At 33.3% G+C, this 27502-nt stretch overlaps 1 protein-coding gene across 2 annotated transcripts in view; it reads left to right on the top strand.

Annotated features, from left to right (window-relative positions):
- Positions 1–27502, top strand: part of LOC129216164 (muscle M-line assembly protein unc-89-like) — a 139451-nt gene that overhangs the window by 86838 nt on the left and 25111 nt on the right. For both annotated transcript variants that reach the window (XM_054850335.1, XM_054850334.1), the window contains exons 13-27: positions 2325–2501; positions 4491–4616; positions 6256–6444; positions 7213–7389; positions 9699–9848; positions 10684–10806; positions 12289–12480; positions 15165–15348; positions 17166–17314; positions 18966–19205; positions 20254–20434; positions 21872–22174; positions 23287–23450; positions 25486–25637; positions 26789–26918. In XM_054850335.1, the coding sequence (XP_054706310.1) occupies positions 2325–2501; positions 4491–4616; positions 6256–6444; positions 7213–7389; positions 9699–9848; positions 10684–10806; positions 12289–12480; positions 15165–15348; positions 17166–17314; positions 18966–19205; positions 20254–20434; positions 21872–22174; positions 23287–23450; positions 25486–25637; positions 26789–26918 (2637 nt within the window). The remainder of the gene's footprint in view (positions 1–2324; positions 2502–4490; positions 4617–6255; positions 6445–7212; positions 7390–9698; positions 9849–10683; positions 10807–12288; positions 12481–15164; positions 15349–17165; positions 17315–18965; positions 19206–20253; positions 20435–21871; positions 22175–23286; positions 23451–25485; positions 25638–26788; positions 26919–27502) is intronic.

Genomic DNA, 27502 nt, shown 5'->3' with positions numbered 1-27502 from the left:
ATTATGAAAATGGAAGCTACGCGCGCTCTTGCATGGTGGATTAATAAAAAGATCAGGTAGAGGAGATGTAGCCACAAATTGAAACGTTTTTAATAAAAGATGAAGCGTATTTAAAAATATATTAGATAAGAATAACGATCTGATCTTGGAGCATAAATCATCACTAGGACCCTCATTTTTTAACTCGTAAATATTGCTACTGTATCTACTGTACAGTACTATTTTGTGCATCATTTTAATTTTACTGCATGCAATGCGTACCGTGTTGTTTTATTTTATATCTTTTATTCCCATTGGTCATTCATTTTGTGCATCTTAAGTATTTCATGTTGAATAACAGTTTTTTATTTTTTAAATACAGCAAAAGTTAAGTTCTTTATGGAAGAAACTGTAATGGTTAAGGAATGCTTTAGAGCAGTTTGAGGGATGTTTATAAGTGCCTAAAAGTATTTAGTACGCTTTAAAAAATTTGTATGCATATATTTTTCCACAACGCGAAATTTCAACTTACGCAAAGAGTCTTGGAACGCATCCTTCGCGTAAGTCGGGATTCAACTGTATTTGTTTCGGGGCTACAAATAACTCCTTATTCAGTGCAACTGAATTATTTTTATTTGTAAGTTTATTTCTTTGCATTGAATTGGGGGGAGGGGATATTTTCTGTAAGCTTGAAACATGTCTACAATTATTATTGCTATTTTAAGTACTTTGTTATAATGCTTTTGGCTTTGCGTACAAGCGTAAACATATTGTTATTGAAACTATACAATCAACTCTTGTTAACTCGAAGTCCCAATATTAATGCCTTTTGAATAAAGCTTATTACCAGTTACGATATGAAGAAAAAGTCACAGAAAGAAGATTTCGGAATATTCGAAAACGTTTTAGAAAATTACTGAGAGGATTTTCAAAAAACATTTAAGAGTATTACGACAGGATTTCGTAATACTCTTAAACGTTTTTTGAAAATTTCATAAACATTTTCATCACAATATATTCAGAAACTTTTTTGAACATTACAGAAAATGGATTCCTAAATACTCAGAAACGTGATTAAGGTGAAAAAACAACGTAAATAAAGCACAAATAATGGAGAAAATACAGCATATAGCTATTTCAAGGCTGCAATGGAGCCTCTTCATCAGTGCAAAAAGCTCGCCAACACAACCAGAAGTTGCGAGAGAACCGCGGGTTCTCTCGCGGGTGTAGCAAGCACAAAGTATCATATTGTAGCACAAAGCTTATATGATAATTTTTCATTTAACTCAGAAACGTGCTTGGGGATTACAGAAAAAGGATTCAGAAATATTTAGAAACGTGTTTAGAAATTACAGAAATATTATTCCGAAATACTCAGAAACGTTTTTAGAAATTGCAGAGATGATTCCGAAATACTCAGAAACGTTTCTCAAATTTCATAAACCGCAACTGTCTCATACATTCAGAATCATTTCCGAATTTTTTTAAGGGACCAGTTGAAACCTTAGAGTTATTGGTAGTTCGAGTTGTGGGTAGTTCTTTCAACTTTCTCAAGAGTTTGGGATACAATGAAACTTTGAGATAAAAGAATATTCGAGTTATGTGACTTCGAGTTATCGAGACTCGACTGTATATACTACATGCTAAAGTGGTTCGAAAAAAATAGATTTTATTATTTCGGAACCGCGCTACCTCTCAAAAATTGCAGTTTGGTATCCTCAATTGAGGAAAAATAATAAAAAAATTCTAAGTTGACATCTTCAGTTCGCGCATAAAGCTGAAAATTTGAAAAAATATGCTAAAATTTTAAGTTTTTCAAAAAATGAAAAAAATAGTTTTTTTTTTTTTTACTTTTCATAACGCGACAGTCATAAATTGTCAGCATATAGCGTAGTTTGAACGTAAAAAAAATATTTTTTAGCTTTTACATAAGATCCGAATACGCCTTAAATTGGGCTAAAATCTCGTGCCCAATCTAAGGTCTTAAGCGCGAACTAAAGATCTTACGTAAAAGCTAGAAAATATTTTCTTGACTCAAACTAAGCTATATACTGACAATTTATGACTGTTGCCTAATAAAAAAAATACAAAATACTAATTTATTATTTTTTGAAAAATTCAATTTTAGCATATTTTTTCAAACTTTCAGCCTTATGCGCGAACTGAAGATGTTAACTTGGAATTTTTTTTATTATTTTCCCCCAATTGAGGATACCAAACTGCAGCTTTTGAGAGGTAACGCGGTTCCGAATTTAAAAAAAAAAAATCGATTTTTTTCGAACCACCCTAATTAATACTATTATACTTTTGAAGTAAAAAAATAACTAGTTACGGTAACATTTCAGGTTGATGACCCATATTTGAATATGTCCCAACCATGCTCAACAGTGGAAGACATCCTGAATCGCCTGGAACTTCGTAATACATCTCTGAATACTCTATGGCTTAATTTCCAGAACGAGATGAGTGCTACGAAAGAGACTCTCCTCCAATGGGAACACCTTATCAGAGACTCGAACAGGGTAATTTACGAAGGAAGATTACATTATTGAGTATACATAACAGTGTTAATCAAGTTTTCTGCGTAATTTTTTCTTCGTCAAACCGAATTCTAAAACTCCAATCTTCTTATAATTCTGGATAATCCTTAGTTTTTCAATGTGGATTGTTAAGTAATCCGTGCCTTGTTTATCCGGTGGGTACCCTGTTTACACGTAATGTTAAATTACTAAACTTTATGCACCTTTTTCTCAAAACGTTTTAATGATAGAAATTTACAATTTTCAGTGTTTTCAAGAGATATCTAAGAGTCTAATGAAGTGTAATTTCAAAATAATTCTTTTTGTTTCATGATTTATTAAATTTTAACCAATAGTCACTTTTTAAATGAAAAAAGATCGTGTTTAATCATAAAAACAGCTGTATAGGAAAAAGTGTGAGTCCTAAAGCGAAAATTTCACTTCAGAATATTTATGAACGTGTTAATATTTAAAGTAGTTTTCTAGAAAAAAAAAAGAACATGAGTTTTTGAAATTGACGTTTTGAGAAAATCGCGTTTGAAATTAAAATTTCAAGTACATTTTAATGCATTCTTGTCTTAATAAAATTTAAATTGCAATACTTTTAATATACATGGAAACAGAAATTCGGTGTCTTTTAAAAGATCTTGATTTAAATATCTTAAATGTATAAAAACTGAAAAAAAAAAAAAAAAAAAAAAAAAAAACGCGTTCAAGGTTTTAGGGTACCAACTCTCCTTAATGTCGGTATTTAAATGATCCAGAACCCTTTAATAGAACTATTAAATTGATCAGGAATTTGTTCATTGGGATATTTGGTCTGTCTTGACGTTCTTTAACTAGCTAACACTTTAGAGTCAGACCAAAATTAAGAGCTTATATAGATTCTAACACGGTATTCTATCTCAAAGTATTAAGCTACGTAGCTTACTGGAGTACGCAATTCAACAGTGTTCTGTACTTTTTAAATGATAGAAAAACCATGCGTTTTGAGCAGCATCACGGAAAATGAATAGTTATCAATGTGATTTTACGCATCATAAACGGGAACGAGTCTTGCGAACTGAAATAGGTTTTGATACAAATGTCAGCCTAACATTATGGTTTATTTTGGTCTAATCATGAACAAAATATTGAATTTTAACTAATCTGTTAAAAAGTTTTTCAAAATTTGATGAATATTATTTAGGTATTGTTCATTTCTCGCTAAAAGTTTCATATTTGTTGTGAAATTTCATTAGAATCTTTTTTTTTTTTTGCATAAAACAACAGTTTACAGACACAATTCTTAAAAATAGCATGCAGTTTTGCCTGTATACATACGAGAACCAAATGAAATTTACGTTTGTTAATGATTCAACCACTGAAGGACCCAACGACCATTGAGTCAGTCTTAATTTTGGATATGTTGATTTAGCAAAAGTTTCGATAGGTACCTTATTGTAAGAGATTGCTCGTCGCAAAAGGTAAATAAAAGCGACAGAGATAAAACACAGTGGCTGGTTATTCACCCTGTCTTTTAAGCTGACTATTAATAACAAATAGATCCCAGATTATATGCAAATGCACGTTTTTGCTTCTTTTGCGTTGTTAGTGAATATAAATACATAAACACGAAAATTTAAAAAAATAAAATAAATGCATATTATTTCGTTTTTTACTTGTTTTTACATTTGTAGATATTTTTTTAATGTTTAAAGATAATAATACTTGTTGAAGATAAATAAAACCGACGATCAATAGAAAGGCATATTGTGGCATGCCGTTCCTTGTCTGAATAATTGTTTCTATATCCATTTTTTGCTTCAATTATATAATTCAAAAAAAAAAGTCAATTAAATTTTTTAAATCGAAAATTAGAGCTTTTCTCTACAGATTAAACAAATTATTAGTATTTTTAATTATTTAGTGCATATTTTAAGTGTTTTAGTGAATATTTTAATGGTTTTTAGTACATTATCAGGGCACTGATCATGACATTTTTCGTTTTAGGTCATAAAATGCTCCCAGGAACTGGAGCACAAGATGTTTCCTGTTATTCCTGCTGAACTGAGCAGAGTCGATTCCATTTTACCTTTCCTTGAAAACCGCATGTCTGTTCTTGTTCCACAAATAAAGGTATTTCTATTAATGAGCGTATTTTTCCGCGTTTTACAAACTATCCATCTGGAGCATCTGATTTATTTGTAATGTGTTTTTATGATTATCGATTCATTAATTATATTTGTACCAATGTATTGAAGTTAAAGGTATGCTTACTATCATGCGTAGAACAAAACTGGTCGAAGTATTACTGCGCAATTACGTAATTCCTTAACTAAACAGCGGAACGTTAGCTAACAAACAAAGAAATGTTCAGAAATTAAAGAGAGTAAATGTTTGCGAGTTTGAACTGTACCCGTAAAAGATTTTTATTCCGTGTCTGCGAAAAAACCAGTGACAGAAATTTTCATTGCCTTTTTTCCTCTTTACAAGTATACTAAGTCCACAATAACTAAGCAACGACGAGCCGTTCCGACAAGATTTCAATGATCACTGTGTCGTCATTGCGACACGTGTAGTACAGTTGCAGGCTGCAACTTTAAACAACCCCTTTAAAACTTTCTTAAAAACTATAATACAGTGTAAAATTGTCTTTGTACAACACATTTGCGAACTGTTTTGCATTCGTAAGCTTTTGGTGTCGAGTTCATGTTACGGACCAGCATAGCGTTTGCGACCATATCGCACCCCGGCTAGGAAAAAAAAATAGTTGAGTCGAAGAAAATCAAATTTTGTGACTCAATAGTAGTTTTTAGTGATTCAGTCTCGAATATTACAACATGCGTAAAACAATGGGGTCATTTCCAAAATTTTAAAAGTATTTTTTTCTGAAAGAACATGCTTAAAAACATAGGATCTGACCATTTTTCAAATATATTTTTTTAAGTTTAATATTTTTAAAATATTACTTAAATCGTTGCGCTTTCATTGTTTACATTTCTGTCGTGTGACATCACAAACGATGAAATGCCATTCAATGTTGCCATTTTCACAGAACAAAATATTTAATTCGCATCTTTACTCACGTGTATTGGCAACAATATGGTTGATACAAGCGTAGAGCGCAATTTTAATTCGCTGCTTGATTATCATAACGTGGAAACGTAGTAGAAAGATGCGCCTAATTGCATCATTTGTTACGTCATAAAGACTACGCCGTGTTCGAAAAATCGGACATTTAAAAAAATTAATTAAAAAAAAAACTGTTGGGAAAATAAAAGTATTTTCTGGGTCCATGTATTTTTTTTTTTGCTCATTCTATACATTTCAGTGTCTAAAAGTAGTACCTTTGACTGAAGGAATCCACCCCATTATGATGTGATATTCACTGGTTAGTTTTTGTTGTCTACGTTATAATGTATTTTTTAAGTTCGAAAATTTTTCTTCTAAATTATAAAACTTTAATGGTGTGTCACTATTGATTCTACCATTTTCATGCCACGACGCATCAGTTATGTAAGCTAATTTTGTGCGAGCTTTGTGGAAAGAAAGAGCATTTAATTTCGACTTTAAATGAACAGCTAGTACGTTTTCTCCTAATTTGAGTAGTGTCACTTTTCTTGCTGGGGTGCGATATGTTTTTCCGTACCATTCTTGCTTGATGGTTTTAATCATCTACTAAAGTTTTGGTCCCTTTTTCAGACTCATCTTGAGTTTTTTGACTTCATATATTTTCCTCTATATAGCATGTTTAACAGCTTTAAAATGTTTTCAGTCCGTTCAGAAAGAAATGGAGAGTTTTCTAACAAAATCTGAAGCACTAGATCCAAAGGATGATCCACACCGCGAAGGTCGACAGATTCTACAGAACTTGAAGGACATGAATCAAAGTTTTCAGAAGAAACTTACAGACTACCAAATTTTACTTTCCATGATGACTACGTTCTTTAAAAACTTTGAAGAGGTAAACTGTTCAGTTTTAATGCTGATATTTTATGCAAAATGGTTTCAAAGTTTGTATGACTTTGAAATTCTTTCAATCATTTTAAAACTATGATTAAAAACTTTTTTTCTTTTTTGAGTAGTTTTAACTTATTCATTTAAGTGTTGTATTTTTGAAAAGTTTAATAATTAGTTGTAAATTTTGTAAGTAGAGATCCATTTTATTAGTTTCTTGCAGCGTAAATTCTATTCTTATTTTGTGTATAATTGTGCTTAAAAGAGCACGGATGAATTACGTGAGCAACAAAAAATAAGTTTTAATTATTTATACATCCTCTTTCCGTACAAAAGTTAAATCATTCTTCAGTATCAAAAATTGACACATGTATGCTTTATTGTTTTGCTTTGTATCAAACTTTTTACTTAGGATACTAACTATATAGAATATTGTTATCTATAGTTAACGCGAATCTGGCAGCATTGTGATGGCTACATCTTTATCACAGTATTACGACTGTGCCGGGTAAGGTTTGACCTATCTATAGTTCGAGCAAATCGAAAGGAAATACCAAATGAGTCAAATAAGCAACTTTATGAAAATTATAAATTTATGTATAAAATATTTAAAATTTCCAACAATATGACATTAATGATAAAATTACATTTATATTGAACTTCACCGTGCTAGTTTTTTTTCTGATGTTATTTGAAAACAACAACAACGAAAAATGAATTAAAAAAAAATAACTAAGTGATGGTGTTTTGTTACTATTGTATGGCTTCATTTTAGCTGGAGAAACTAGTCGATCTACAGGAATCTCAGTTCAAAATGAATATGTTACCTGCGGACGTACCTAAAGTAGAAGTGTTATACCATGATCATTTTTCCAATAAGAACACGGTAATGGAGCTATTTAAATTCAGCGATACTGAAGCACAACAGTTGATCAAGAAGATAAATGAATCTGTAAGTTATGTTTTGACTAGTGTTTATTCTGATTAATGGAATGAAAGTCTTTTGATTACGTAGTATTTTTGTGAAAATATTTTCTTTTAATCTTTTACGTTTAGTAATCCAAAACCATTTCACATATTTTTTGATATATTCTTGATATAAATGTTCATCAGAAATTGTTGGTGAAATGCTGAAGAATATATTTTTTATAAAGTCTGTACTGAGCCATGATAGAAGGTACTAAAACCCCGTGCGATTCGGTCCATGAACATATCACAGGAATTCATGGGAATTTCCGATAAAAGTGTTCCCTTTAAAACATATGTTCTTGTGTCAAAGCCTTCCAAAAACACTAGTTTTGAGCCATTCACCAATCCTACCATGTTAATATACTTATATGGACGACAAAAAAAAAAAAAATCTGACTTTTTATGGCAAAGCACAATTTTCCCCTTCCCAGGGAAAACTTTGTTTGCTGCCAGTTTTTCAGCGACTTAGTGAGAAAACAAAGGGCGTTGTTGAGAATAGAATTATGTTCCACTGCTGAAATTTGGATTTCGAAGTTGATATTCTCTCAGCAGAACAATAAGACATGTTTATACATTCTTAGATCGATGATTTTGAAGCAGATATATGTTGAAAATAATCAACACGTGATGCTGTTTAGTATGTGAAAAAACCCTACACTTTATGAGCCGATGAAGGTATGGATAAATTGAACGAGACTTGGGGGCTAATTAACGTCTTGAACAAATTCAAATTCATGAAAATCGTATAAATAAAGGTATTTGTGAAATAAACGTATTAATTTTTGAATTTTATAATTTTTGTTTTATACGTTAATCTTTGTTTGCTCCTGCTCGGAAATATCACGGGCACGATAAATAGGAGAAGGAAGTTTAGCCCGTGATTTTAGCGGGAGCGAGCGGGAAGGGGTTAAAGAAATAATTAGTACCATATCATATGATTAAAAAGTTTTCAGTCAGTTTATCATTAATGTTTGGGATTTATACAGTATTAAACGTAAAATACAAACAATTGTTTTTCTAATGTTTACAATTTCTCTCTTATATCTTCCCTTTTTCTGTTTTGAAGTACTTAGGTTCTTTCTTTGAACTGATAAAGGGGTGAAAACATAGGCAAATTATTAGCTTAAAAATTTTGTTTGATACCATTGTTCCTTCATCGAACTCATTATTTCTAATAATAAAGCTGAAAGCTTGTCTTGACGTCCGGATCTCTGTCTGGATGTCTGTGACGCGTATAGCGCCAAGACTGTTCGGCCGATTTTCTTGAAATTTGACACAAAATTAGTTTGTAGCATAGGGGTGTGCACCTTGAAGTGATCTTTCGAAAATTCGATTTTCTTTCTTTTTTATTCCAATTTTAAGTTTATTTTTAACATAAATTTCAAAAAAATGGGGGAGAAATATTTCATGCACAAAGTTTTAAATCATTCAAAAGCTTAGATTTTTTTTTTTTTTTTTTTTTTGCATAAGATGAAGTTCGTTCAATGTTTCAACGAGAATTTGAAGAGCTGAACAATTGTTTTAAGAAAATTGGAATCCAAGGCTTACCTTAAGGAAATCAAACCATTTAAAATGATGATGCTCGAGAATAAAATCAAAAAGCAAGGATAAATAGAATTATTTTGGTAACGGATATTAACTTTTTTTTATGTTACCCTGGTTACGTCTTTTAGTGCCTTTGATTCTTTTTTTTTTAACATTTTTGAAAACCTACTTATTTTTATCAATCCAAGCCCTTTTCTTTTATTGAAAATTGTTTAAAATGAAACATTTTAACTGTTAAGAAAAAGTCGTCTGCTTTTATTTTCTTAGTTTTTATGGATTTATGTTCAGAAAATATATTTAATACTTTTATTCAACGTTTTTTTCTACTGTTTAATTTTGGAAAAATGTCTCATTTTGTGTTTTAAAGCCGAAAGTGATGCGCCTAATTCAGTGACCTGCGTACAACGTACATTGGCACATGCAACCATGTTTTCGATTTCTTTCACATTTTTTCCCTAAAAAATACAGTTGTGGCATGATAGCGAATAATCAACTCGTAGTCGTATTGCTAAGTTTTCAAATCTGTCAAAAATATGAAGAGATCTTTAAAAAAATAAATAAATGAATGAATAACGCATAGTGGACGTTAACTGTAAACATACAGTTAACGTCTCAATCATACAATCTTTTATTTTTTTTATACTACGGACAAAGCTGTCTGTGTAACACTAATAAAACAATAAAAGCAATAAAAGATTAATATTTTCTGATTTATTGCATTTCTTTTCCTTTCTTGATATTACTCAGGAACCTGCAACTGCTGCAACTCAAGATAGAGAAAAAATCCTGCAAATTCAATCAACAAGGAAAGCAAGTTTCGAAAGAGCGTGGGAAGATCACAAAAACAAACTGGAGCAACACAAGCAACTATGTATGTTCAACAGAGATATGCATCTGGTAGGTTGAATCTGTGATACAATTTCTTAATTTTAAACCTTAACTGCTTTTATGCATTTTAATGCTCAAGCATGTTCAACTTTGGGAGGTCTTTATGCTGCAGGAACTTAAATATTGTTTATCATTATTAACTAGTCTTTTATTTGTTTTAATTCCTGATTTAAAAAAACTGAAACATTTTAACGCGCTGTCACTCACTACTAAGACATTAGAGCAACAGTTAAAAATAACTTTAAAATAATGTGATCGAATCATAAAAAGTGTTTTAAATATTTAAATGGAAATATAGTTCAAATATTTCTATAGAAGTGAGTAAAAATAACTTTGACGAGCTTTCGTGGAAAAAATCCACCCTTTTTCGTTTTCCACTAAATCAAAAGAACTCATTAAATATAAAGTAAGAAATAACAACGTCAAAAAGTGCAAATATCAGATTACTGCAGGCACGTATTTCGGCATTACAAGGAACGCCTTTTTTAATGCAAAAGAAATGAGCTTGTGAATGAAAAGACATCCGAAAAAAAGTCGACTTCTGTCGGATCACACGTGTCTGCAGTAATCTGAAATTTGTGCTGTTTGACGCTGTTATTGCTTATTTTATTTTTCAGCACAAAGGCATTTATCTCTCTCATTAAATATGTCTGCTTGAAGTATTTTGCGCTCTATTCTTTCTTAAAACGAAAAGACATTTGTTTTTTACATTTTTCTTTTACCTTTTATTTTTACGCTTACATATTTTGAATTTAGTAACTAGGCATTGAATTTATTTATTGTCCCTTAAAATTCTAACGCCGTTTCAACTTTTCAGTTTAAATTTTTGTCTTTTGCTTTTTAGATAAACCAAAGGATCGAGGAACAAATGAGAGAGCTTGCATCCATACGAGAAAGTTATGGCGATTCTCTTGTCTCTGCCCGGCACACGTCTGAAACTTTTGAAAAATTCGAAAAGTATATCACGGTAAGGTTCCAAAATCGTAATGGGATGAAATATTTAAACATTATTTTAAATAAAAATTTGTTAGATCTGTTGTGGGGCGATCCACAAATCGCTCACTTATTTCAAAACGTCATATCTCAAAAATTCGCGATTCTGAGTTATGCCTTTTTTTAAAACTGTCATGAATGAGTAGCATTTCTATGCCAGCATTTCTATAATTTAATATTTTTCTGTTAGAGAACAAAAGTATCTCATTTGCATTTTCAAGTATTTTCGGAATGTTTTTTTCAAGAATGTCATATCTAGGGTTGTGCTTGATCCATTCCTTCCTTCCTCAGTGGCACGACAGCCCTGGGTAGGCGCTGGCCATCTCAACAATTTTCTTCCACGCCTCTCTTTTTTTCGCCATGGTTTGCCAATTTTTCACTTTTATGGTAGAAAAATCCTTATCAAGGCAATCAACCCATCTGAGGTTAGGTCGACCCCTTGTCTAACTCCTTTAGGTTTAGCCAAAAAAATTTTGTTTGTTGATCGTCTTCATTTAATCTTATAACGTAGATAGATAGCCCATTTAAATCTTTGAATTTTTATGAAATTGACCTCATCAGGTTCTTTAAAAGCATGATACAGCTCTAAATTAGAGCGCCTGTACCAAATACCATTAATCTCCTTTCCTCCAAAGATTGCCCTTAAAAGTGCTTGATCCATTAGACCTGATAATATCTATGTCGTTTAGTAAAAGATGGTATTACAGTCGAGCCCGCTTAATGGAATATCGGATAATAGAATATCCCGCTTAATGTAATAAAATTCCAATGTACTACGCCGTTGATGTGAGTTGTTTTTATCCCGGATAATGGAATATCCCGCTTATTAGAATAATTTTCCCTGGCAAATTGCCTATTCCATTAAGCGGGCTCGACTGTACTTAGTCCGAAAACAGTTTAATGCACACAAAAAACGAACATTTTTCGTTCTTATTTTTTAATCAAGAACGCACTATTGATGTCGGTATTGTAAGGGGAACAATTAGTAACAATAATGACAGTGTTGTTGCTGATGTCTTGTGCCAGCTAGGCTGGAAACTTGAGGTGCGCTGCTTCACTTTTCCAACTGTACCGTAATTTGGTGAGAAGTCCGAATTCCACAGTACACACATGCCAATTTATAGGGGACCAGTTTTTTAAGAACCAATTTATAGGATAGCTGTTCACAGCACAACAACATGACACAAAGGAAGGATAAGGAGAGGAGAGAGTAAGTACATCTATGCCCGAGCCGATATTCGAACCCAGAAGCTCCCTATTCGCATGTAGACTTCTCTGACCACTAGAAAAGGCGATGTGTTTTTCGTGTAGCTACAATTAGCCTAATTTCCTACAAATAATAACAATGATAGTGATCATACAAACATCCGTGACGTTTAACAGAATTGCTCTTCCTTATACTATTGTGCACACACATGCACATAGTGGCATGGGATTAAATGAATTTTCATTGCAGACTTTGGAAATATGCATCCGAGAATTCGTCAACACTGCTGAGCAATTGATGTATGATCAAAGAGTGGATTCCAGCCAACTACAGCCGGAGATTCAGACAATGCAAAAGAAGTTTTCCACATTTAGGGCTGAAGTAGGTAATCATCGAAGACTTATCGACGTTGCTGTAGAGTACTACAAGACCGTTGAAGAGGTAAGTGTTCACCTTTTTTTTTACCCTTAAATTCCTTTGAGTGGAAACAATTCTGAAATTTACATCAATCGGTTTTGTTTACACCAGTTAAAACCCAAACTGGAAACGTTCATTAGTTTAGTGTAGAATAGATTTACCGGTTTAGTATCAGTCATAGGATTTGACACTTCTATTACACAAAGGAATCTTTGCGAAATAACAGCCGAATTAGAGCCTTTGCCATCAAAACCCTTTACCTGGACTCATATCTAATGAGAATTGACCTAATTCCATAATTTTGTCTAGATCCGTGACCCTCAAGGTCGTGCCGTTTGATGTTTGTGGCAATTAAAAGAAGGAAATAGATTTTTCTAGGTTACAGAAGCGAATGTGACCCTCGAATAAAATATGCGTTTGATTTATGAAGTTCCATTTCTGTGCTCTGAATACAGGACAAAATTGGGGAAACTTCTTCTAATTATCTGTGACCAGCGGTGGCAATTTTATTAAGCGAACACTTTTTGAGATAGTCGTTACTTTTTCTCTCTGGCAAAATTACAAGTCAGACGCGTTATTAAAAAAAGAAAGCGGACGGGGTAGCGTAATTTGCTCCTAAAAGCAGAAAGCACTTGCAAGTTGAAAAATCCGTTTTTAATTGTTTGTTATACCACATTTTCTAGAAACATATAAGACTTAAGGTAGTGGTTGACAAATGATTGTCAAATCACCATTTGTTTTTTAAAGTAAAACTTTGTCTACCCGCAGCCTGTGGCGACCGACAATTTTCCCCTTTAGTCACAGATAGGCATTGTGACTTATGTGTGTGTACATGACAGATAAGAATAAAAAAGGTGAAAATTATATTCAAATGTGCCATGCGTCAGGGGTAAACTTGATTCTAACCACATGGTAAGCGAATAAAAATACAAGTTACTTATTAAATTTTTCAATTAAACTTATGCATTTAATTTAATGTTAGTGTTGGGATAGTTATTATTGTTTCTGTTAAGCTACTTGAAATTAATGCATGTGCATTTGTAAAACTTGCACCCAAACTTGTTTTTGTGCAGTCTTATTTTGTGCGAATATTTTTGTGTGAGTGCGGTATGTGAAAATTATTTATAAAACAAGCGGAAATTATTTTTAAACGAGTGCGAGGTAGTATCTTCAAGTGACGACAGGGGCATCCCGACGGGAATTCACTGTGACCTCCCAAAAATTTCCTTATTCGAGAAATTTTTTGAGAGTCGGCAAAATTATCATCACTTGGTTTATTTTGATAACGTTTTAAAGATAACTTTTTCGGTTATTTTTTACGTGAAACTTTTTGCATGCGGTCTCTATCCACCGCATAAAAAAAAATTTTAAAACTGTGTTGCAAAAACAACTTTTTTATAGCTACCCGTGAAGTTTCGAACATTTTTTTCTTTTGTGCGATTTTTTATATGGTTCAAATCCACCGCACAAAACCAGGTTTGGGTGTACTAGTTTCTTCTCGCTGAATCATCAGAACTGGTTCGTAGAAAATGTCATATGCGTACGTTTAGACCGCATCGTGCTCGAAAAGCATCGCGAGAAAAAATACTCGTAAATAGTTACAATTTATCGTGTAAAAAGTAACTCGCGTAAAATGTTACCTCGCTTCACGGGTGCAATGATTACACTGCTGTGTCGATAAATTTATTATGCAAGTGTTACTGCATAGGCTTGTATTTTTAACTTTATAGGTACTAATTTGAAGGACAGGTGAAATAGTTTGAATTCTAATACTGAGAAGCATACTTTTAAATGTACTGTGGTTGAGTGTCCTTCATAAATGCAGACTTTTAAAATGAAATAACACATTTGAACGGTTAAGATTAAGCTTTGTTCTATCTTCAAAAAATAATAGGCAGTTGCACTCATTAATGTAATTTATAACAGTAAGATGCTACTATTCTTATTCATAACGAAATACCTGATTAAGATATGATTATTGTTACTATTACTAGAAAATAATCCGTCATGGTGTGACGGGAACAAATTGCCTTTTTATCAGAGATTGTCCTTCAAATTTGACGTGTTCCAATAAATATCTGTACCTCAAAGCCAGACTAATTTGAGTAAATAGTTTCACTACCTTTCAGGAGAGGATAATAACGTTTGTTTGATGCTTACGAAGGTTGGGGCTTGCTCTTTTATAAAATTGATCAATGAATAAAAAGGATTTTTTTTTTTTTTTTAAATTAAGTTGTTTTGGCTTAATGTGGAATAGGCATCTATTCATACAGTGTGACCACCAACGAGATGGAAAGGCTAACATCCGGTTTACAGGCGGAAATGACGCATCTATTAGTTTACATGAATACTACCATTTTAAACCGAATATTAGGTGTTCCGCCATCGAACAATGAAATAATGCTCTCACTCTAATCGTTTATAACTTATGGTTTCGTACTGAGGTAGGGATTAACGGACATACGTACATCCACTTTATCGTGAATTTCAATGTTGATGACGTCAGAACATTACTTGATCAGTGATTTTGGCTATTACATATGTGAGGATTTTTCATAAGCGTTTTTACGCAGTACGCACAGTTTTTTCCTTTGTAAAATAGAACTAAAACTCACCGCGCAATTCGGTATTACTTTCATTTTCTCGTTTTGTGTTGATTTTTTTCTGGAGATTGTACTCTGATATCAAGTCTTGTGATAAACATTTAGGCTGAAGAATGGCTGAAAGAAGGAAGTCGACTACTAATTTCAGTTGCGCGCAAATCATCAAGCTGTACAAAGGAGTCAGATGCTGAAGAACTGCAAAAAGAAGTTCAAGATTATTTGAATAAAGGCAGAAATAAGCAAGAGGAGAGGATGAAAAAAATATCGACGTTATCCACACAACTTTTTGGTAAGATTTTGTATATTTCTACAAAAAGTTGTTTTGTTAATCGTTATTGTTATAGTTCGCCCTCGAACAAATGACCCTTGTCAACCATTTGAGAAAACGATTCCATTCCTTAAAATAGGTAGAGAATGAAGAAAGGAAGCGTGCCGCATTTTTGAGTTTTATTATAAGTTTATTGCACATGGAGGGCAGAAACTTTATCTGGATACTAAGTTTCATGTTTCTAGGTCCTACCGTTTTCCTTTACGCTCACCACAGACACACAAGCACATAATTTCATTTTATGTATAGACTAGTGGTACCCGCACGGCTTTGCCCGTTATAGAAAAATTAAAAGGTCTTTTGATTCGCCTGTATATTTACAAATAATGTGTGGTGAATTTTCTCGCTAATTGGCTTGTACCCATGTTACAGTTCCAAGCTATGATAATTTATTATCTCGCCAATTGACTTGTGCCCTTGTTACGGTTCCACGACATCCAGACATCATCCAGACAGAGAGACATTTAGCTTTATAATTAGTAAAGAAGATAGATGGAAACATTAGTTAAAGGAAGTGACCAAAGCAAACACCCTAGAAACAACAATGACGAAACAGTACTCAAGTTTAAACATATCGCAGAGTCAAAATAGCTCCGACTATGTGGTATTCAAATTTGAAGTTTTCAAATACTCATCAAATACTCAAATCAATATGTGCCCATTTTTGAGGTATTTGTCTTCATTTTTGAATACGTAATAATTTCAAATTGAGTATTAATCGAGTTATGTACTCATATTTGAGTATGAAATGATTCAGCACACTATTTGAAAACATGGGTACTCATATTTGAATCAAAAGATTTTTTAAGAAAATTTAAAAGGATGGAATATACTCATTTTTGAAAACTTCATTCTTCTCAGTGAAATGAATAAAAATGGCAGAGCAGTGTAGTTGGAGGTAAAAGGACCAACTCCGATTCCAATTTTTTCAAAACCTCCGAATCCTTTGCCACAAAACCAGTTCAACTCCGACTCCGCAGCCGTGTCAGAAAGTTCTGTGCGTAAATTAGGGGTTTTATTTGTCAAACGAATCCATTTAATTTTTTCATGAATGCATTAGTATTTATGTCATTAATGCTACTCCAGTAAAATTTCTCTAAAAAGGAGTTATAGCTTTCATTTTTTCCAATTTTGACGCACATTCTTTCAAATTCTCCCAAATGGAATTAAAAATTAAACATTTGTTAAATATAAAGTTTTTGTAATAAATTCATTAGCTGTGCATTTCTCAAGGTAAAAAATCGCTAAACAAAGAGTGGAAGACATTTTAGATAGAAAATGTTCTGAATTTCAGTTTTATATTGCCGTCGTAAACGGTTGTGTTTGAAAAAATGAGTTTTCGAGATATAATTAGCGTGTTTCGGACTAACAATAGGGAAATGCTGAGTGAGACGTTTTTTTCGCGCTTTTTTTATTCAGCGGAAACCAAACAAATAAGCTTGTACAATAAAGTTAGCGCACAATAAAGGACAAAAACGCAAAGAAAAAGAATTACAAATAAATTTTCAGTTACTGCTCTTTACCTGAACACGGCAGTATGCTTTTTAAAAACTCTGTATGTAATGGCGATTTGTTTTTATTGTTCCCCTCCTCAAACTTGTTTACAAGTCAAACCGTTTTACGCTTTTGATTTAAACGTCAACCTGCATTTAATATCACTGAATGCACTACAACATCAATTTAAGATCCATCACGAGGTTTGGTATTTTCTTACAACCTTTGCTTGCGAGTAGTATATTTATTTATTTTTCATGTTCATTTTAAAACTGCATTTTCAGGAAATAGACCTCAGCAGTCTTCCGAGATGATTTCATCGAAGCACAAAGAGATGATGGATTCTTTCTCGGTAATCAGGACAGAATTGACTACCCTCACCACCAATATCAAAATCACACAACAAACGAAGATTGTGGAACAGAAAGGAAAAGTAAGTGTTTTGCTTCCTTTACTTCATTGAATTTCAGCAACATGCAATAATAATTGATTTGTAATAAGACAATTTCGTGTTTTACTTAGATGATGATGATCCGACAGCGTTTCCAATTACAACGTAGGAATATTTGCGCGTAACAGTGTAAAAAAAATATCCGCCTGTTACCCGTACTAAAGCCCTGAATTGTAGAATAAGTAGCGACATGTCCGCCATCTTGGGGCTAAACGATGCTTTCTTCCTATGTCTGCTATGGTGAAGTAGCGTTTTTTGCTGCTTGATTAGAGTTTCTTATTAATTCCATGTTAATCCACAATCAAGAAGCAAAACACTCTACTACCTTACAGCAGACTAGCAGACATAGAAAAAAAAAAAAACAGCTTTTAGCCCCCAAGATGACGGACGTGTCGCAACTTAAGCTGCGATTTAGGGCTTTAATCAATACTAAAAACATATTTTTCTGCAGCCTTATACATCCAAAAAAAAAAAAATAAATAAATAAAACCCGGGGTTTGTAAAATAATTCTGCAGCCGTTACAATGTAATTTTATTACGTAATACAGTCGAATCCGCTTATTGTATTATTGGTTAAAAGAATATCCCGCTTAATATGTAAAATAAATTTTCAATGTATCAACCCATTGTTCAGAAAGTTACCGCCCTATAGCCAGGGCTAAGGCCAAAAATACATGAAATACACCACCAGCTCATTCATTCCAGCCGAAGACTGCAGTTTCATGCTTATTAGCACTCGTCAGCCCGGCATAGGAAGTCTTTGGCTGGAATGACTGAGCTGGCGGTGTATTTCATGTACCAGCCCTTTGTAATTTATCATTTTGGTCCTGGATAATGGAATATTTTGCTTATTAGAATCATTTTTCGTGTCAAATTGGCTATTCCATTAAACGGATCAACTGTGTCTTCGTTTTGGGGCAAATAAAAAAGCTGATTGCATTTTCCGCGATCATATCTATTTTAATTCATAAATATATTTTTGCTCAATTACTGAAGCAGAATTCCCAATAGAAGTAAAAAAAATGGGTGAGAAAATCTCACGCTTCGTTGAAATTAGAGTGAGATTTTAAAAAAATTAAGGGAGAAATTTTAAAAAAGCTCTTTATTATGACAAAAGATTACAAAGTTTAAACGCAGTGTATTGCTGCCCCCCTCCCATTTCTCATTGGTGAAATTTGATACAAGGCTCAAATTCAACTGGGATTGAAAACTCTGGTTTGCTTGGCACTTCATACCTTTAACATATAAAAATACCTTTAACAGACCTTATAACGATTCATCTAAGAAACAAGAAAATATTTTCAATGAAAATTTTATTGAATCTATTCAGCTTGTAAATTTCATTGTTTTTTAGGTCAAGTAAAATTCCACACTAAAAACTTTGCTTTTATAACAATAAAAAAAGCAAAAAAATTCTGTTACTTAAAAATTTTATTTTACAAAAAAAAAAGCTTTTGGATTTATTTCCTTCTTAAAAAATGGCAATCAATCTGTTAACTACAATTAGCCCCTCTTTATCGTCTTCAGTAACAAGTAATGACTAATCATTCAATTGGTATAACTGATAATACTGTTGAAATTCTTTAACTTGAATGCATAATCTTTCATTTGTCCAAATTTTTCTTTTTCTTAGGAAGAGATCGACGCTGTGCTGCACGCTGCACAGGCCGAAGCCGAAGCTGCGAAAGCTGCTGCGGCTGCGGCGCTGCAGGCGGCAAGGACCGCTGAGGCAGCGGTCGAGGCCATCCCTTCGCGGACGCCCGAGCCCTCTCAAAGGGCACCCCGCTTTCTCAAAAGACTCGCGGACGCTGAAGTGCCGGAGGGAACCAAGTTCATGTTCGAATGTGAAGTGGAAGGCTTACCTGCGCCGCAGGTAAGGTTCGATCTCTGTAGGATCTTAATTGTTGAACATAGTAATTTATTACAGTGAAAATTAGCATATTTGGCAGCAAAATTAGCTTTCACATTAAATGTCACATTCTCATACATGTAATAGCGTATGATCGAATAGCGCTAACGTCATCAACAATGAAACTCGTGCCAAGACTTGATAATTTGATGATATTTTTTGGTAATATTTGACACGCAGGAAAATGCATTATTTTGACAGGGCTGAACTGAATCCGATAACTTAACTGTTTTACTGGTGAGACTGTCCCTTTAAAAGAATGAAGAATCATCTATGGAAAAATTAGATGAAATTGGAGCCGGAATTATGGGATACAGCGGTGCAACTATAAGCGGGGTTATGATAACATGATCGCTAAGCGAGAATAGTTTTCACCAATCTCGCAAAGAGACTGAATCAAGTAGCTGGCGGATTAGTTTGTATTTTAATTCATGTTTTAATACAATTTCAAAAATGTGCTTCATAAACTTGGAACAATATCTAAGTTTAAGTTAACAACCAATTGAGATTCAGTAATAGAATGTTTTGAATCAAGATATATCTCAATATACTTGGCAAGAAGCTAAGGATCTTGGGATACAGCAGTGCAACTTCCGGCTTCAATTTCTTAGTATACCGGGGCCTCTCTATGTAATTTCTTTACTCTATGGAAGAAACTTAAAAATGGTCAACAATGAACGCTACCTACTGGAGTTTAGGATTAATCCACTGGAGTTTGGGTTAAAATTTCAAGTATCAAAATATCATCAAACAGGCAATTGCTTCGTTCAACTGTAGAAGCAAATTTTCACCCGTAATACCTTGACGGGCAATTTTCTAGTTTAATTTAAGTTGCTCTTACATTAAAAAAATGTACTGTAAATTTATTCTGCACTGTAAACACTCCATTTTGCATTAATAATTGCACTAAATTTTTTCTGAAATTTTAACGGTATATTTTTAGGCGTAAATGATGTGCATTCTCGAAGCTTTTCACATGCAGCGCATGTAGTTTTTGAATTTTCTGTTTCAGGTTCAATGGTTTAAGGATGGTATTTTAGTTGAAAATAATCCAGATTATCAAACATCTTTCGAAAATGGAATCTGCAAGCTTACCATTGAGGAAACCTTTTCTGAAGATACTGCTACATTTACTTGCAGAGCAACGAATCCTGCTGGGGTGGCAGAAACTCAAAGCCGTTTGGTTGTGAAAGGTATGTTACAAGAAAATGATATGTTCTTTTCCATGAGTTTATTTACATTAACCCAAAAGACGGCTTATTGGAAGCATTAAAAAAATCCATGCTAAGGAAAAAAGACGTTCATTTCAAATTCTCAATTTGCTCCTTGCTAGGCGGAAAGTGAATTAAATCACCTATACTGCGTTCACGGGAAAGGTAGACTATAGTTAGGACCTGGCAGCACCGTAACGCTATTATTAGGATCTGCGTAGTCTTCAAAATACTACCAGGTTAGGTATGTCCCAACTACAGACGTCGACAAAAATTTGCTGCATTTGGTGACGACAATCACATGTTGGCTTAAACAAGAACCAATTAATGGCAAACAGAGGAGGAATTTAAAGTGTTTTTTTTAAAATTATTATTATTACAGGAAAAATTCCATCAATTAGCATACAGAACCTTTTGGTATGTTATTTGATTATTTTCTGTCTATCTTTCCCTTGAACAGGGTCTATTTTTCAGTTGCAGGTTCCGGTATGAACTTTTTTTCTGAGTTCTCAATTGCTCCAGCTCGTTGCACTCTTTTGTAAACGCACCCTATAAGTAAAGTTTCAAATGATACATCGGATCCAACCAGTTCAATTTTTCAATAACTTTACATTTCAAAACCGTGACTCGTTACTTCTACCCCACAACTACCTGCATATTAGCATGACAAATTAGTATTGTCTAGCATAGAAGAGATGACATGCATGACCTTAGCATTTATTAAGAGGCGTCCCAGCTAGGTCAAGCGTGAGTGTTCTACCATCTCTGTCAACAAGTGCATGAAAATAGCTTTCACAATCTTTTTTTTTTTTTTTTTAAATCCCGAGCCCCTTCTTAGTTCAGGTCTCATTGCTATTCTACTCTCTAGCATTTCCATGTGATCGCTTAAGTGGCAGTCTCTCTTCATGACAGGGATCAAGACCTGAGGTCTTTTGAGTGAATGGCAGTGGCCATAACCACTAGAAACATGGAAATAGTAGCACGTAGCTTGATAATGTCTGTTGAATGACTTCAAAAAATTTCTCTCTGTATACAAAAATATATTGTTGTACTAGATAAAATATAATGCTCATAAAAACTACTATCTTATTTTGCAGATGACCAACTTTTTAATAACCATATCTTTTATTAAGAATTCTCAGGCATTTCCCGTTGTGTGCTAAATACTAAAAAAAAAAAAAATCAAGCGTTGATTAATTTAAGCCGGTAGTTCGTTTAATACTGATACTCTAATGCTGAAAATGCATCGTGTTGGCTAGAATTTTAGAAGAAATAACTCATTTTTGTGGAAGAAACATTTGCTGATGGAAATATTTCAATCCTCGAATAATATATTTCTTCTTCTTTTTCTGATTATAAATATTTACGTTGAATTTACAATAGATTTTTAAAAGGATTCTGCTTTATTCATTATTTCAGAGTCTCGTCCTCAAAGTGAGTTGATTCCGCCACATTTTGTGCAAGAGCCAGTAGATGCGTCTGTTACCCAAGGCGAGCCGTATCAGATGGAGTGCCACGTGTTCGGCAATCCTCTGCCCCTCGTTTCTTGGTTTAAAGATGATGTTTGCATTGACAACTCTACGGAATATTTTGCTTTGTGTAACAATGGTTATTGCACTCTGCGCATCGATGAAGCTAGTGCAGAACATCAAGGCCGCTACACGTGTCGAGCTGTCAATCCTGTCGGTCAAGTTGCCTGCAGTGCCAATTTGACGGTCACTTGTAAGTTTGCAAATTGAACATATTTCCATTAGAATGTACTAAATTCTGTTTACAAAATTTTGGTTATTTATTGTGTATTTTTTTCTTTTCTGTATGAAAATTTTCTCATTTGCTAACAGTTTAAAAGAAGAGTCTTTGCTACATTTTTTCCCCTTTGAATCAGTATATTTTTACTATATTTCGTAGCTTTTAAGATTTGTGTAAATTGTAAAATTTACATGAATCGCGACAATTGTTCATTAGATTAACAGAAGTGAAAAACTAACATAATTGCTCAAAATTTCCTGTTCGTGGAATGTAAGAAATGATGATCGCTAAGAGGCAGTTTCAAATGTAAGAACTAAAGGACAAGTCGCCTGGCCGCCATACAAACTGAATACTGAACTTCTTTACCTACATTTTTTGAAAATCTTCCTCAAATTTTAAGAAAAAGGACTGCAGATTGCAGCTGCCAAGCCTCAATTCCACACGTTTTAGTTCCATTTATAAGTGCTGAAAACAGCACACGATGGAAGTACAACACAGACTGGGAAGAAAAGCACCTACGTTAAGAACGAGAACGGAGCCCGCACCATCTCGATTCACTGGCGTGTGATAGTGTTATAGTCATTGTGTCTTAAAGATTTGAAGGAGAATTTACGAAAAGCTGCTATTGGAAGAAGAAATTAATCCTAAAAATAAATAAAAATCTTTTGAATCATTAAGGGACCATTCCACGAAATTCGTCCATTTCATCCAAACGTGACAGCTACTTTATTCTTTCAAATTAATTTTTTTGATGAAATAAATGAACAAAAAATATTTTTTCGTAAGGAATCCCAAACGTATTCATGATTTCTTAAGCGAAAAAATATTGTTCAATACCTTTTAGAAGTATGAATTTTTAATGAAATATAAGAACTGTGTCACGAACGGAACGAAATGGCGGCTTTTTCGTGAAATGGCCCTTTATGTGCTTCTTGGGAAACAATTCGCTTTTATGAACTTAGTTTATGTTCTAAAGCCGTTGCTGTTCTTTTTTTTTTTTTTTTTTTTTTGTGGAGGCTTTAATCCAAAAACCAACTATGAACTTTCCTAATATTTCTAGCTACTGACGGATTGTTTAATTTCAGCGGCTCTCCCGTCTGAGCGTCCTTGCTTCCTCACTCCTCTGTCGAACGTAATGGCAAGAGCCGGACAGAAGTTGAGGCTGGAGTGCACCGTGACAGGGCAACCAGAACCACAGATCTCCTGGTTGCATAACTCAAAGCCCATCAAAGAGACACGAGACTCGAAGGTTTGGAGTTTGTATTTTACTTCTAAGGTTCACACGTACTCAGAAATTACAAAACAAGATTATAGAATTTAAGGAAAATTATCCATCACAAGATTTTAAAGGTGACTATAGTTGCGACAATCCTAACCCGGCAGCTTTGTGCCCTGCAGCTTCCTGACTATAGTTCATGATCAAAGCATAACGCGATGAAAAATCTCTAGCAGAAAAGAACAATGAAATGACCTTATCAGACTTCTTTAAAAGAAAAGTAACACGTAATCTTTGTTTTTAAAATGTCTTTTTTTTTTCAGACTACCAACTTCTTGTCCTAAACAGTTTGGTAATTCTACAGATAATTAATAATTTGAAATTATTACTATATTTTTTATAATTAAATATTCCCTAACCAGAAAAGGTTGCGAAAACTTGCAGTACTTCTTATTGATCGATTCAATTTTTAGCTCTTTATACTTTCGAAAGTGTAATATAACACCTTGTACAACCTACTCCAGTTTAAGCTATGTTAAAAATGCTTAATCATAACTCTAAAATTTGTAAAACTTAAAAATTGACAGAGTGATCGAAAAGAAAATTATTCACCGTTTGCTATTCTGTATCTAGTGAAAAATTCGTCCTTAGGTAATATTTTTGGCATTGAGAAAGTCTTTTTGCATATGCTCTAGATCACACCACCTCTTAAACATCCATGATGAAGAAGTGCTAATCCAACTATGGCCATTAATGTATCTTATATGAGGTAATGATTCTACGACTTTTTCACGTAACTTGTTGCTTGCAGTTGGTTTTTGACTCCAGAGGTGTTAAGTCAGGAGAACTAGGTGAATATTCAAATGCACAGCTCAACTTCTATCCACGCACTGACATTTAATGATATTGCTGTTACAATAAATTAAAAAGTTTGAAAATAAACTCATCCTGGTTTACATATCGCCCTCAGCGAGATTTCCGGGCATTGAAGGAGTCACGGTTTGCATTTTACCGAACGTCTTTCAAAGTTTCGGTGCAAGCCACTTTGACTTTATCACATGTCTCCAAATGATTTTCTTCTATGTTAGGTTCAAAAAGGGGACAATAATAAGTCGAGGGGAGTCCTGTCAGGACTGTAGAGAGTTAAGGAGTTGTTGACACTTTTTAATATCGACTAGGGACTATTCACCAGGTTCACACCCTTTTCGTACCGGCAGAAAATGCATCACAAGCCCTTGAACAGTACTTTTAAAAAATATTTAATATTTGTACCATTTAAGGACCACTTAACAAACACTATGAGCTCAAAATTTCAGTCACATATTTTTATTTCCCATTTTTGAACATGTTTTCCCGCGTTACTGATGTTGATAAATTATCATTGAATTGAATATTTTGTTTAGTTTTCTGCCCATTTTTTGCAAATAATTATGTGTGGAGCCATTCCACCGTGCGGGAGAAAAATACTCTTAAATTTCATCGACATTTCGTCATATCTCTAAATATTTTAATGAAACAGGAGTAAGCAATTATTTTAATCTTTACATTTGATACAAAGATACTCCTGACACAATTATATTTTTATTGAACAATTTTGTTATTTAAAATAAAATTCATTTACATGCGTCACATGCGGGACATCGAAAGTCAACCTCTGGTAACTTGCTTATGAATAAGCTAATATTTTTGCTCTATTAATACAGCAATGACGAAACAAATGATAGATTTTGAAAGCTATGGTTCGAACGTAAAGGAAACCTATCTCGTTGGTTTAGAAATAATCATTTAAACCATTGAAAAAAAAATGTATATGCCCATTCCATTGAAAATGGTTATTTCGTCCCGCACGTAACGGTTACTATATTTCATAAAAAAGAAATCATTTTTGAAGAAAGTTTTTGCTAAAGAAGTCACACATGCGTTTGTGATTTCTTATGAAACAAAATTTTGTTCACCATCCTTTTAAATTATTATTTTTTATGAAATACATGAAGCGTCACGTGCGGGACAAAATTACCGTTTTCCGTGGAATTACCCTGTGATTTTTTTTTTTTTTTTTTTTTTGCAGTTCCACTTTGATGGTCGGAATGCTACTTTAGTCATTACTGAAGCCTTCCCCAAAGACGCAGGCACTTATACTATTATAGCCCGAAACAAAGGAGGAGAAACAGTGTCATCTTGCAATGTGTCGGTGAAAGGACGTTTGCCACTAGAAACGTCGTAAGTGGACTGATTATCGATTAAACTTTGTTTATAAGAAATACTTTTGAAATTCTGTAACTTTTGATTGGTTAAATAAAACTCAACAAAGTAGCATATAAAAATGAAGAAAATTTAAAGCTCTACAACTTTGTCATGCACAATTTTTATGATTACTGATCCTGAGAGGCACTAGAAGCAAATGTTTGACAAAAAGAGAGAATTTCGTCGAAAATTATAAACTTTTCATAACCTATACCCGGAAAATTATTGAAATTTGATAAATATGTGAGGAACAATTTCATAGGAAGTCTTAATTTGAGCTCTTTTAACTATTTTTTAAGGATTTTTACATGAGTAAAACTAATTCACGGTTTATCATCAAATGAAACTTTTATGTATATTTTTAATTCCCTAACTGCTGCGACCTTATATACGCCCTGCTTAGTCGATGCGCTAACTGCCCCCACGTATCATTAGGTCAGGTTCTGTCAAGGTTGCTGATCAAGTGCATTTGTCAAAATATTAATGTCTTAATGCATTTCAAAATATTATTTTACGACCAGAATTTCTTTCCATTTTACTCAAAGGGGGGAAAAGTAAAATCTTTTTTTAAATCACTTTATGGCATGTTACCGAATTTAATGCTCTTGTTGAACAACTCAAAATATTTTACATTAGCTTATATGCTTGTCGTTTGTTTGTTTTATTGTAATAATCCTTTATGATTTGAAATGCGAACAGTAAATCTAGAAATCTGAGATACAACCTAAGCTGTTTAAAAATATATATCATAAACAATTCTGTTTATTCTAGTACAATTTTAAAACTGCAAAAAAAAAAAAAAAAAGATTTTGACTATTTTGTTTATAGTTAAGAAGAAAAATCTAAGTTTGAAATTCGTTTGAACTTGAAAGAGAGAAAAAAAAAATATTAAGAAAAAGAAACGAAAAGAAATCGAACTAGTATCCCTTAGTTTTAAAAATCATTCATAGTCTGAAAGAAGTCAAAAAGTTCTAAAAACATAGATATTGATCTCGTAATTTTGTATATACCATATACGCACGCAGCCACGGTTAACAAGAAGTAGTTTTGAACTGCAAGGCGAAGTAAAAATTACTGCGTGCTGGGAGCGTTTTCGTAAGCTTTTTTAATTTCATTATTTTTTTTAGGGATTCTGAAATTGCGTCAGACATTGAGCCTGCAAAACCTCAAGTTAAGCAACAGCTAGACGACCAAACGGTATTTGAAGGCAACAAAGTGCGTATGGATTGTGTCATCGTTGGACAACCCGAACCGGAAGTGAGTTGTTCGTCTTATTCTTCATTCCAATGTACAGGGTGGGCCAAAAGTATTGAGCCCATTTCATGTTTGAAAAAACGAAAGTAAAATTGGGATCTTCACTTATTCCTTTTCCCCCCCTTGGAAACATTAAATAAAACAGTTTTATGTAACACAACACAATTTTAACTTCATAGCTCCACATGAGCTCCGTTTGTGATGTGCCAAACTTCAAGCTGAAATTCAACTTCACACAAAGTGTTTTGAGGATTTCAACAGTCATTCCTACAATGACTGGAATGGATCATTTTTTTAACTTATTGATATCCAGAACTGGAGTTGTATATATTAGATCCTTACCAAACCCCAAAAGAAAAAAAAAATAAAGGTTGTAGTCTCAAGTCATCTTGCGAGCATTTGCGGACTGACGCCATAAATACATTTTCCCGAGAAATGCTGCCGCTCCATGTACCAACTTACTTGAAACTTATTAATGTTTACAATACTGTTGTGAGAAACCATTTTATTTTCTTTCCAATAAAAAAAGAAACATGTATTTCATGCCTCAGTTTGTTCTTTATTTTTAAATCTTTCTTTATAAGCAC

The sequence above is a fragment of the Uloborus diversus genome, chromosome 2 (genome assembly GCF_026930045.1).
Source record: "Uloborus diversus isolate 005 chromosome 2, Udiv.v.3.1, whole genome shotgun sequence".
Lineage (NCBI taxonomy): Eukaryota > Metazoa > Arthropoda > Arachnida > Araneae > Uloboridae > Uloborus > Uloborus diversus.
Note: the sequence above shows the minus strand (reverse complement) of the source record. Positions and strands in the feature narration are given on the sequence as shown.